This window comes from Nesoenas mayeri (assembly GCF_963082525.1).
Source record: "Nesoenas mayeri genome assembly, chromosome: 14".
Classification (NCBI taxonomy): domain Eukaryota; kingdom Metazoa; phylum Chordata; class Aves; order Columbiformes; family Columbidae; genus Nesoenas; species Nesoenas mayeri.
Window position 1 is genome coordinate 15,762,816 of NC_137556.1, and position 12,030 is coordinate 15,774,845.

At 36.3% G+C, this 12,030-nt stretch overlaps 1 protein-coding gene across 1 annotated transcript in view; it reads right to left on the bottom strand.

Annotated features, from left to right (window-relative positions):
• Window positions 1–12,030, bottom strand: part of DOCK2 (dedicator of cytokinesis 2) — a gene marked incomplete at its 5' end in the record, with an annotated part of 169,343 nt that overhangs the window by 4,275 nt on the left and 153,038 nt on the right. The window contains 7 exons of the mRNA XM_080353427.1: window positions 700–880; window positions 2,578–2,705; window positions 4,122–4,259; window positions 7,775–7,858; window positions 8,861–9,037; window positions 9,184–9,270; window positions 10,784–10,868. Of these exons, the coding sequence (XP_080209553.1) occupies window positions 700–880; window positions 2,578–2,705; window positions 4,122–4,259; window positions 7,775–7,858; window positions 8,861–9,037; window positions 9,184–9,270; window positions 10,784–10,868 (880 nt within the window). The remainder of the gene's footprint in view (window positions 1–699; window positions 881–2,577; window positions 2,706–4,121; window positions 4,260–7,774; window positions 7,859–8,860; window positions 9,038–9,183; window positions 9,271–10,783; window positions 10,869–12,030) is intronic.

A 12,030-nucleotide genomic window follows, 5' to 3' on the forward strand; every position in this document is an offset into this window, starting at 1 on the left:
ATTTAATTTAGATAGGACTTGTGTATCAGAAGACATCTTTCAATTTTTTAAAAAATTTCTTTTTATATTAAAAGCCTCCTTAGAATTAAACTACAAAAAAAAAAAGTGCACAATATAAGTTATTATATTATTATTGTTATAAGTTATATCAGTCATTCTAATGATCTAGCAGTGCAATAACAGCACTCAGATGATCTATGGAGCAAGAGATGCCAGTGCTTCCAGCTTCAGTCTGGTACCATTTAAGGAACACTGTTTGTAATTTTGCAATTTCCTAACAGCTGCACATTCCATAACAAGGTACAAAACGTACAGGGCTCATCACTTCTGCAATAGCCCTGACTGCGAGGAGCTGCCATGAAATGTCAGCACAGTCAATTGCCTCTCCACAGGAAAGCTAGCTTAACCCTCCCAATATAGTACTCTATTTCAAGCTAAGCAAGCTTCAGAATGTGCAGCTTGAGGGCTATATCATCTGTCATCATAAGCTAGTAAAGATGTTCTGATTTTTCCATTGATTTCTTTCCTCCTCAGCATCTTGCACGTTTCATTCATGGCAAGGCAGGCAGTCTCTGCATCCTGCGTATTTCCCTTTGGGACACCTAGAGTTCCGTGTGATATGTTTTTCTTTTCCTAAGCAAAGAAGTAATGTCCTCTTTTTTATGGATTGTAAAATACTATTCTAACTCAGTAACATACACATTTCATGTCCGAGATAGAAATATCAGGTGCTGTCTTCTCATCAGCAAACACCACACTGCTTCTTTTTGTTCTTTTTTTGGACCTTCTCATCTTGACTTCAGGGTGGGGATTAATTTGCAGAGTAGTCTCCTCTGATTCTGCTTTTACTGGCTTTGGTAGCACTACTTCCAGATCAAAGCTGCAGCAGGAAAAGAAAAAAGTACAAGTTGCTGAGTGATATTTTAAAAGCCACTGGTGTTCTGATGTCATTTCCCCATGAAATATAAATGTGGGTCATCCTTTCCTTTGACTTTCTATGCAGCCTTGCAAGCTCTCGGCAAAAAAATGTACAACGTGCTTCAGCTAGCAACTGTAGATACAAACAAGATGCCTTCAGGAGGTATGATTTAGTCTTAAAATGATGCAAAGAATGTAAAATATTAATATGAGTGCAAAACCCTTTTTAAAGACTTGTGCATCAGCTTAAGAACATTTAAACTAAAGAGAGTTAGAGTTTAAATGGCAAGTTTACACACGATAATGAAGCTGCTGAAAGCAAAACATGCTATTTTGGTTATTGAAAACAGTGGAACAGAGTATTACTATTTATTCTCCTGTTTTAAACACACCCTCCTATTTATTTCACCATATTGGACAACAATGCACATGAGTAGTGATAAAAAAAACCCTCCTTCCTTCTTCTAGTTTTTACAGTTTAAAAATTGGGCTATTTTTAATTAAAAAAAATGAAATAGGTGCTGGTTTTACTCTCTTCTCTGCTGATGTAACTAGCCTACTGGACATGGAGCTGAACTTATTTTACAACAATAATTGTTAAAGCAAGTAATACGGTGAAATTGTTGACCTGTGCTTCCTAGAAACAAATTAGCATCACAAGACTTAAAAACAGGTGCATGATTCAGTTGCTCAAGTGTCATTGGCTGGTTCCATAGGAGACACAGGGCTGGCAGACGCGCTACAAATCACATTTCTGTGCTACCCCCTTCTGGAGTGGAGTCTGAAGGGCAGGAAGAACAGCCGTGTGATACTACACATCTTTGTTGGACAGCTCAAAGAATTGAATTAACTATTGTTAAACAATGCACTGGCAGTCAAACATGCAAGAATAGAGGGGTTTCTTAAGAAGAAACACTTCCAAATTAGGGTCATATGTTTTCGTACTTTTTACTGTTTAAAACTTTTAAAACTAAACTGCTCAAAAAGGGAGATCAGATGTTAAAGAAAAATCACAATCAAACATTGCTCAGCAAGATCAATTTTATCTGTGCCTTGCTTGGGAAGAATGTCTGGGTGCCCGAAGGATCATTTATAAAGTGATCAAAACAATTTGTAGGTGAAAAAGTTAATTAATACACCTATAACTGTTCTCTCAGACTTTAAAGTCTTTGTGTTTCCCAGCACTGCAGTTAAGGAAGCATATTAGGCAAAGCATTTTCAGTTACCACAGCCTTTACTAAACCCTTCCACCTCCTTACTTGTAAGTTTGTAGAGGCTTTTCTCTTCCTCTCCAATTTTTACAGGTGAAAAAGATGCTAAAAGTTGTAGAAAGAGAAAATTGCAAAAAACCCAGATCTTTGTATTTATTTGAAATGTCGTTTAAATAATAAAATACTTGCTTCCTGAAAATCAAACTATACTATTTTCCAGTGAGACTTTAGTATATTTTGTCTATTGAAGTTGAAATACTGTAGCCTTCAGCCTGGAGGAAGTGACAGCTACAGTTAAAAATAGTTTTGGCCTAGTCTGAAGAGACCGCTAGTGGTCTTTATCCTTGAATACCTTTTAAAGTTTTTTAAATCTTTCAGTTTCATCCCATAAAACTGTTTAAAAACCTGGACTTGGAAGAAAATTGGTATTGTATTATTCGCAACCAACCTTTCTGAAGCGATTTTGTTTGGAGTACTGCAGTCTGAATTCATGGAAGTCAGTGAAATCACTGACAACTGACGATAGGATCTCAGCATTGATCTTGGCCGTCCTACTCTCTTGTCATCAAAATCTGGCTGCAGGATGGAAAAGAGAAACATTTTCTATCAAACAACTTTGTGTGACCCTTGTTTCATCCCTTTTCACTACGTCTTAAAGACAGCAGAGACGTTTTAACATTTGGCATGAATGAAGTTATTTGCTACCATTAATTACTGTGATTGTTTCTTTCGTCTGGATTTACTCAAAGACCTCTTAAACTCAATGACACAGTGAGTAGCTAAATAAACTACAATTGACATAGTTAACTTCATTTTGGAAAAAGAAATTAAAATCAACAGCGTCTGCTGATCTTATTTGGAACAGACTTGGGGCATGCCATTAAAGTACTTGCTTGGGCAAATAGATTCAGTTAGTCCTTGCTCCAAAATACTAATCGTGCTAATACTTTGCTTCTGATGTCATTTTCCACCAAGACTCTGGTGTCTAGCAGGAGACTTGGAAACACTTGTAGTTTCAATCATTATTTTCAAGTGTTTTGCAGAGTTTATATACAATGAATTCACACGCTGTTCATCCTTTGAATGGCCAGAACTGCAGAACTTTGTTGGTTTGTTTTTTGTTTTGTTTTTTCCTTTTAATAGAAGAGCTCAGGTCAGCCACCAAAAAATTATAAACAGGTTGCTTTTATTTAAGTGCTGATCTATAAGAGTGCAGAAGGGTCCAAGCATTAGGCAAGATTGATAATTGCGGATTACAGCCTCTCTATTATTGCAGGGATGGTGGCATGAGAGTGAAAATAAGAAAAACATTCTGAGATAAATAGAATTTTCATCATATAGCTGCATAACACAGCACAACATCCAAAATTCAGGTTGCTATTTTTTCCCCTATAACAGAAGAAATAAACCATCTTATAAAATCATCAATGCTCAAAGTGACAACATAAAATAATTTCCAAAGCAACCCCCAAACCCAGCCAAGAGCATTCCTGCTAGCCTGCACAAGCTCAGATAGACTATTTGATTCAAGAATTGTCTGGAGAGTTTGTGTTGAGAAGTTATCTTTCAATTCCCACATATTTCACTTTGGTCTCAACTAATATTTATAGTATTATACACATGGTAGGCTTTGCTTTACAACCCAGCTGGAAGTGGCTAGCACAGGGAGAGATCAATTGCAGATCAAAGCCCTAAACCACTATGAAAAATGACAAAGAGGAGAAACATGAAAATTTGCTTTTACTTCCTTAATAAGGCAGAAAAGAACTGCAGTTTTAATAGACATAATAAAATACCTAAATCATCCAGAATGAGGAATATTTGATACGTCAGAGAACTGAACCAGCTCTTTGACTATAAAACTCAGGTCCTGCTACCTTCAGATCACAAGAAAACCCACAAACAATGAAAGCTTAGTATATGTTTTTGTTTAGAAGAACGAGCGTATTAAGCAAAGAAAAAGTGCAGGTGAGGTTAAAAGGAGAGCAATACCAATTCTCTGGCCCCATATTGTTTTTCCACTTTAACTTTCAAATGCTTGAAACATTCCTCCATACGGTCGTGGAAAGGACGAAGATTATCAGAAACTCTTCTTTCATGGATTTTAATTCCAGCCCCAAGGAAAGGTATCTTGAAGAAGGAAAAAAAAAAAGAAGGAAAAGAATGAGAATATTAAACTGGGTCTGACAACCCCTCTAGCTCCATTGCAAGCACCTGCTAAGTTAACTGCAAAACTCTTACTGTGATCAGCCAACAGGTTTCCAGTTGATTTCAGCTTTTAGCAGCAAGTACAGGATGTAAAGGGCTCTTGAAAAATGGGCTTGCTCAGTACATTCTTGAAGAATGTTGGCTGCCTCAAAGAGACTTTTCTCTCCTCTGTGTATTTTAATATTAACCCTTTATGAAATTAAACACACTATGTGAGAGTTTAAAAAATTCTTAGACTACCAATCCACCTGCTTATGAAGGTGCCTGCCACAGTTTACAAGAAAAAGGGTTGGGATGAAAAATATCCCAGTGGATTCCAGGCAGGTGGTTTCAAGCTCTTTCCAAGCTGATGACTGGGAAAGGTTTAAATCCATCTACTGAGGACGAATCATGTGATCACTTCAATAATTGCTGCAGCAATTTAATAGTTTAATGTCTGGTTACTGAAGATGATCTCTTCCTTTCTCCTCAACTGACTCTACAGACATCTTCTGTATGCCCCGCATCTCAAGAAAAATTCAGAAAGATAAAGGTTCAATACAAAACAGAACAACTCAAAACACAACCAGAGGCAGCTTGCACTAACCAGTCTGACTGGTTAGTCAGTCAATTCTACTCCTGTGCTTTTCTTTTTGCTGCTTATCCTTTAGGCTGGAGTCAGCAACAAGTAACCAAAGGGGTTAGGATCTCTGTATATAACAATAGCTTTTAAAAACAGGGCAGGAAAAGTATAGATCCCTGCTCCTTTAAAGGAGAATATCTGATAAAAAGGTTAGGAAAAGGTTATCTGTTCATTAACTCTCTCTCTCCACTTGATTTTCTTAAGAAAACCTCCTTTCTCAGAGAGAATAGCTTGCTGGCTTGCTTGAAAAAAATAGTAAATTCTTATAATGAAGCAAATGATAGCAATATTACATTTCTAACCCCTCTTTCCTACAATGCTTTCCTTGGCTATTATATTGCTACTATCATCTTTGCTGTTATATTAGTGTAATAGCATCCAGCTAAAAGCAAACAAAACAAATCTCATCTTCAAAGATAACGACAGCACACTTTGACATGCTCTTTCATAATGAATGTATTCACAAAGAGAAACTTTGTAGTGATTCTCTTTAAAATATAAAGACATGTTATTACTCTTTAGTCTCTGAAGATCGTGATTTATGAGATTTGTGCAACATATTTTAGCTAGCCTTCTGCCAGTAACCTTTTCTAACTGCTTTACCATTGACTTTCAGCTATTTGTCATGAACGTTTGGGGATTTTTTATAAAATCCACTTAGATTCCATACTTTCTTTTTGTGTTCTGACCCTAAAAATATTATTAATAATTGTACACATTGGTCCACTCTTTGACCTGATGATATTTTATGGAAGTTCAACTTGAATATAACTTTTAAAAACATGGTATTAAAGCCCATATATTACAGACAGATCTGTGTGTCCTCTTTAGAGGGATTTACAGGGATAGATATAAATTACTACTTCATTTCCTAATGCCAGATGGTGTAATGGTCAAATTATACCACTGCATCCACTGAGTGTTTGTTGTGGTCAGAAAGCAACCATACACAGAGCCTGTGGTGGGCAATGACACAGGAGAAAGCTGTAAACGTTGGTGACTCAAACTAATAACTAAATTCAGATTAATAAACATGAAACAAAAATAAACTTCAAAACATTCAGAAAGTAGCACCAAAAATCCATTAAAAGTATCTGGAACATTCATTTCAAGGCTGAGAGAGGAATAAAGGGTTAATTCTCGCTGTTTCTCATCTGCACAATTTCATAACATCCTTCTGGAAAGGCAGATCATATATTATGCCTTGATACAGCAATTACTATGCCCAGTCATACACTCAACAAACTTAAATCATCCACATTTCAGAGGACTGAGCAGTGAGTGGTTTCTTAACAAAGTACCTATGTGCAAAAATGTAAGTCTTTTGTCTCATTCATTTTGCCATATATTGATAGCAATCATTGTTTTTCTCCCCTTCATTGATATAATAAATGCTTAGGTCAATGAAATAATTTTCCCTTGAATCTCAGCAAAAATTTTTCTGCTACCATTTTCCTCTTTGAAGACAAAAGGCTTCTGCAGGTTGGTTGGTTTATCACATGTACGTGAAAACTTAAAAACAACCAAAACAACCAAACAAAAAAAAATCCCAAACCCCAACTCACTACAAAATCAAAAACAACACCAACAAAACACAAAACCAAAACCCCAGTGCTGCTACTATAGGCAGTATATTCAGTTTTCCTCTGGAGATACAACTTAATATTTACTAATGGTCTTCCATGTTATTTGTCACATAAAAGACAGGTATAGCAGCAATCTTGAAGGGTCGTTGAGCATGAAAATAGCTCCTGTGAGCAACTATCATTCCATTAAGATTTCTAATGAAAACAAAAACAAAACAAAGGACAAAGAAACAGCAAAAAAAGCCACAAGAAACACAAAACCCCAAATCAAAAGCACGAACAAAGAAAATCCAAACCAAAGCAAAATCAACAAAACAACAACAAAAATAAAACACCAGAAACAAACAACAAGAAACAATCACCTCTGGAAAGTGTTATTTCCCAAGAGAATTTCTGACATTTGCAAATGCTTGTTTGCCCAGCAACTCATGAAGTCCCTGTGACTTTACTCGTGCTCTCACTTTTGTCTCCAGGAATATAACTACAGTTTGAATTCCTGGCCCTTTTTTAACCATAAATGCAACCCACTCTGTGTGGCTTTTGATAAACCACTCCACGTGAGGTGCTGTACAGAGCACTTCTCTGGCCTACTGCTTTCTCGAGGACAGGAGGTGATACATGGGTGATTCCTCGGGTTCTGGTAGCATTTCGACTAACTCTTAACAGACACTATAATGATGATCCTCCTCAAGAAATGTGATGTGATTTTTGTAATTAAGCCATTTCTCCAGTTTAGGCACAGGATCGCTTAGATCCCCAGAGATGTTTTATCAGCAACACGCCACACCAGATGATAAGGAATTATGTTGTTTAGTTGGTAGTGAACTTAGTGTGTTAGTAATGGAATAGCTGCTTCCTGTTAGACACACCAAAACTGAAGGGGTTGAAGCCCTTTTTCCTACTTAAGGGAAACTACTAATATCTAAATAAGGTAATAAATAGGTAGTCCTTTTATAACTACACATACTCTGAAATAGAAGGTTTAGTCTAAGAGAGAATATTTTACTGATTCTGTTTTCAAAAAAAATACGATGAATTCATCACAGAACTAGGCAGGAACTTTGTGAGCACTCCCTGCCTTGGGAAAACAGTAAAAACCAACAGTGACAACAAAAATATCCGAGTAAAAATAACACAACTATCTAAATGCTACATTCTCCCGCTAAAAAGGTACAGAAAAAAGGACTAGCTGATGAAGCCTCAGATGAATGCTGTCAATAAGGGGTTACCTGCCAAGCAATCAGATCTTTGAGTCTATTCAGCTTTTCTTGATCCTCTGGATGGTCTCTGATATATTCTTCTGTAAAGAAAGCCTTAGACAAAAAGAATAATTCAGTCCATCATTTCAACAGCTATAGAAATCAGTGATTACTCCATTGATTCCATCTGACATCCTTAATATTGGTCATTAAATAAGAGAGACATACAAACATGCTCCTTAACCAGATGCTGTTAGTGACACTTCCTTATTGTATCAGTTGAGAACTCAGGTGATCTGATCTTTTTTGTTAAAAGGTATTCAGTCTTTATCCAATACTGAGTCTGAGACCCTTACTCTGAAACCCCATTATTCTTTCTTTTATTAATCTTGCACTGAAACTGAAAAGGCGCACATTTGGAGTGTCATGATTTACATGGATAAATGATAATTTTATTCAAGTACTCTATTACTAGCATTAGCCAGTGTTACACAATGTACTGTGGAGTAACCCCACACCCATTTTTATGCAAAATTTTAATAAGTAATGATTTGGAATTTCCATTTATATGAGTTTTTAAAATTCCTGTTTTCTCTCTTGCCCCCCCTTCACAAGGTGGTCTCAGGGACAACTTTTCTACCATTCAGTTTCTTAAGACATTCTATTTTACATCTATTGCTGGAACAGTTTTTATTTGGATTCCCATTTTTTTAACAACACAACCTGCTATGCAGAATGGCTGCAGTTACTGAGAAAACCTGATAATGGTTTAATTGATGACCCATATCTAAATACCCCAGACCTACTGTAGGAGAAACTTGATTCGTTTACTCCAGACCAGATCTTATTTCATGACAAAAGGGGCATCTCATCTCACATGTATATGAAAAGCCCCATAAGTGCAATTAATACTGAGCTTCAGTTACTCTGTTTTGCTGGTTTCTGCTTTCAAAGGCAGCTGTGACCAGGATATGAGGATCCCTTAATCAGTGGAGTCAGGGCTTTCATATTCCCAGCCCACATTCCACTGCCACTTTGAATAAAGGATGTAGGAGGATTATGAAATAATATATTAATATCTGAATATATTCTTTGCATTGACTTAAAAGCTCTTACCTTCTCGTATTTAGCAAAGCCACCCATAACAGCTGGATCAACAATTCCATTTAGAAGCATAGAAAGTGGATTAATAGGAAGGTTCTCGTCACTCTGGTATTGGTTAATCATCATCAGAATTTTTTCATTCGTTGTGGACATAGTCTCAATAGCATTCTCTAAAGGACTAATTGTAGTCTATAAAGAAACAAAAGACTTCTCAGGCTTATAAAGAGATAAAAAGCAAACAACAACAGCCTTGTGTGATAAGTTTGCAAACTATTTTGTACATGAGAATTCATATAGACACATGTTTTACACGTTCTTATCCCATTAATGCATACCTGTGACATGGAGACAACCTCAAACCACCGTAAAATTCCAGGAAGCTTGTATGCTGTAACAAATGATGTTCTCTCAATCCACATAGACTATTAAAAAAACACAGCAAGGAGAGAATGATACTTCAGGATTTCAACTTTAATCTTTTCTGCCTTCTGGAATGTCAGAGCGAAAAGAATGTAGATGGAAAACACACATTTTTGCATAAAAGGACACTGTAAAATGAATTGAGCACAGCAATTTGCACAAATCATTTTTCTGATTTCAGATTAGGTCATCTTGAGGCACTAAGCCTGTACAAAGCAGAGAAAAAAGAAAATTACTCTTGAATCTTTCAGTATCTATTCCTATTTTTGCCCTTACAGATTGAGTGGCTGTGACTAAATGAGCTACTCTCACCTCTACCAGATCATAATTCCTCTCTCCATTTTCTGCAATTAAAAGCAATAATAGCCCTATAACAATGTGCCAGCATTCTTACTCCTTTTTTTCCTCCATTCTTTTTCCTCTTCAGTACAAGACTAGCTGACTAGCTGCTGGTATTTAAAAATACCACAGCTCATTTAACCTACTGCTCCTTATTTTACCAATATCAGCTCATCTAAACTGCCAGTACTGAGAAACATAATAACGAAGGCAATGAAGATGCACTCCAGCTATCCCAGTTTCCACCTGTCTGAAGTAAGCATGCATATTATCTATTATCATCAGCAATTAAAATATTTATAATCTAATTTTTGTGAAGCCATTTCAAGGTGTATTCATAAACGGTTTCAAAACTCTCCAGTTTGCAAAGGAAGCCAATGTGCATCATGAGTCTTGATAACATGGTACAGAGCTGGGATGTCAGGGTAGAGTTTGCATCTGAAGCATTTAATTTAACAGCAGGTAAGAAGCTCCTTACATCAGACTCTTGACACTACTGATCAGCACACACATAACTGAAATTGTACATTTTTGAAATAAATGGCTTTTCCTTTCAGTCTCCCAAGAGCACAGATTAAGCCATAAAGATTGGAAGGTATGGCTTTCATTACAGACTATAAAATATCAGATATCTGTAAAATTAAAATATATAAATTCACCACTTTTTTATGCATGACACTGAAAAATAATGTATGATGTTGCAGATTTCCTGGAATATTTGAACAATGAAGTCTGTTTCGCAGCATTATACCATTATGAATGGGAATTAAAATGTCATGGGTAGCACTGTAGTCTGTAAAGATTTCAGAGGACTGATGAAAGCAGACAACACATACCTCTCATTGCCAAGCTCGCAGCTGACACAAGTGTTGTAAACTACCATTTGATATTTATTTACGTGTCATCTTGTTCCATAATGAAAATCCGTACCAGAAAATGTTACTGCTTAACACAAATATGTTGAGCATACTTAACTACATAATGTTTACCCACAATTGAAACAGTGATATATCATTGAGTGGGAGTAGTGCTGAAAAAGAGAAATCTTGTGGTTTGGGTTTTTTTTTTGAACCAGATCCTAAAGTTATGTCTGTAATAAGTAATCTGAGACTAAGAAAGAATCTAGATTAAAATTCAGTCACACTACCTCAATCACCCTGTCACTCATTTACTTACAGCAAATTCATTTTCAGGGTCAACCGATCCTTTTCTGACTGGTCTTGAATAGTGGAACCGTTGCACGTTGTTGGACTTATAAAAACTGAAAGATTTAAAAAAAAAACTATTGTAAAATACAGAAATCAGAAATGTATGCTTCTTGTTATCACAGTGAAATATTCAATTTTGAGTCAGGCGAGTTTTTAATTAAAAACAAATTTACTGCTCAGAAAAATAACACTTACTGAAAACTCAGGAGACAAATACTTTTTCTACAAATCGGAGTCAACAAACTGTATTTTACATGTATTAAGCTTCGGCTTGTGACTGAGCCTAATTTCCAAGCATAAAAATTCCAGAACTTCCAGATTAATATTAAAAACTACAGATAGAGGTCCGGAAAAGATCTTGACTTTCCTGTATTCTTGCTGTGGCACGCATACTGCTGTTCTGCTTTACAATGACATCCAAAAGGAGAACATTTTGTTAAAACTAACGGACTGGACAGAGCGGATATATTCTTCTGGACTGAAACACACGTGCTTTTTCATCCATGGCACATGCCAAATCAGTTTAATAACATCTAACAACTCTGCTCACAATGCAGAACAATAGTTATTGAATAAACTAAATATTTGAAGCCATTCATAATCATTCGTGTGATAGGTAAGAAAATATATATAAACACTTGTAGAAGGAGACATCAATATAAATAATCTATTGCAAATGCATGTTATGGTCTAGTCTACTTAGCTTAAAAAAGAAATCTCAATCAGTGTGAGCACATATTTTTCACTAAACTCATAACCACTGCACTTCTAGCACTGGCTAATTGGAAAGAGCAGAGATTGCACGGTTATGGTTAAGTAGAGGGTGTTTCAAAAAGATGGACCCAATTTAATAAATTAACAGCCTGTTTCCTCAAATTGTTGGTACCAACAACAACCGCTCTTTGGTATTGGCAGATCAGTGCCAACACACCGCTGAAATGCATGCTGCACCGCGGCCTGGGTTGGTTCGTGGTTACAGAGATATAGTGATTTCAAATTGGGTCCATCTCTTCGAAATGCCCTGTATTTTGCTGTCCAAATGTGGAGAATGAATTGCAACGCCTTTCTTGCATTAAAAGTGCAGGTGCCTCAGTTTCGTCTGTTTTAAACAGTTCTAATTAGGGAGATACAGTCATATCTTGTTCTTTCACCAGGCCCTGACAAGAATAGGGAGAAAATATGGCCTGCCTTAAGTGAAAGGTGCTTGTACTTTTT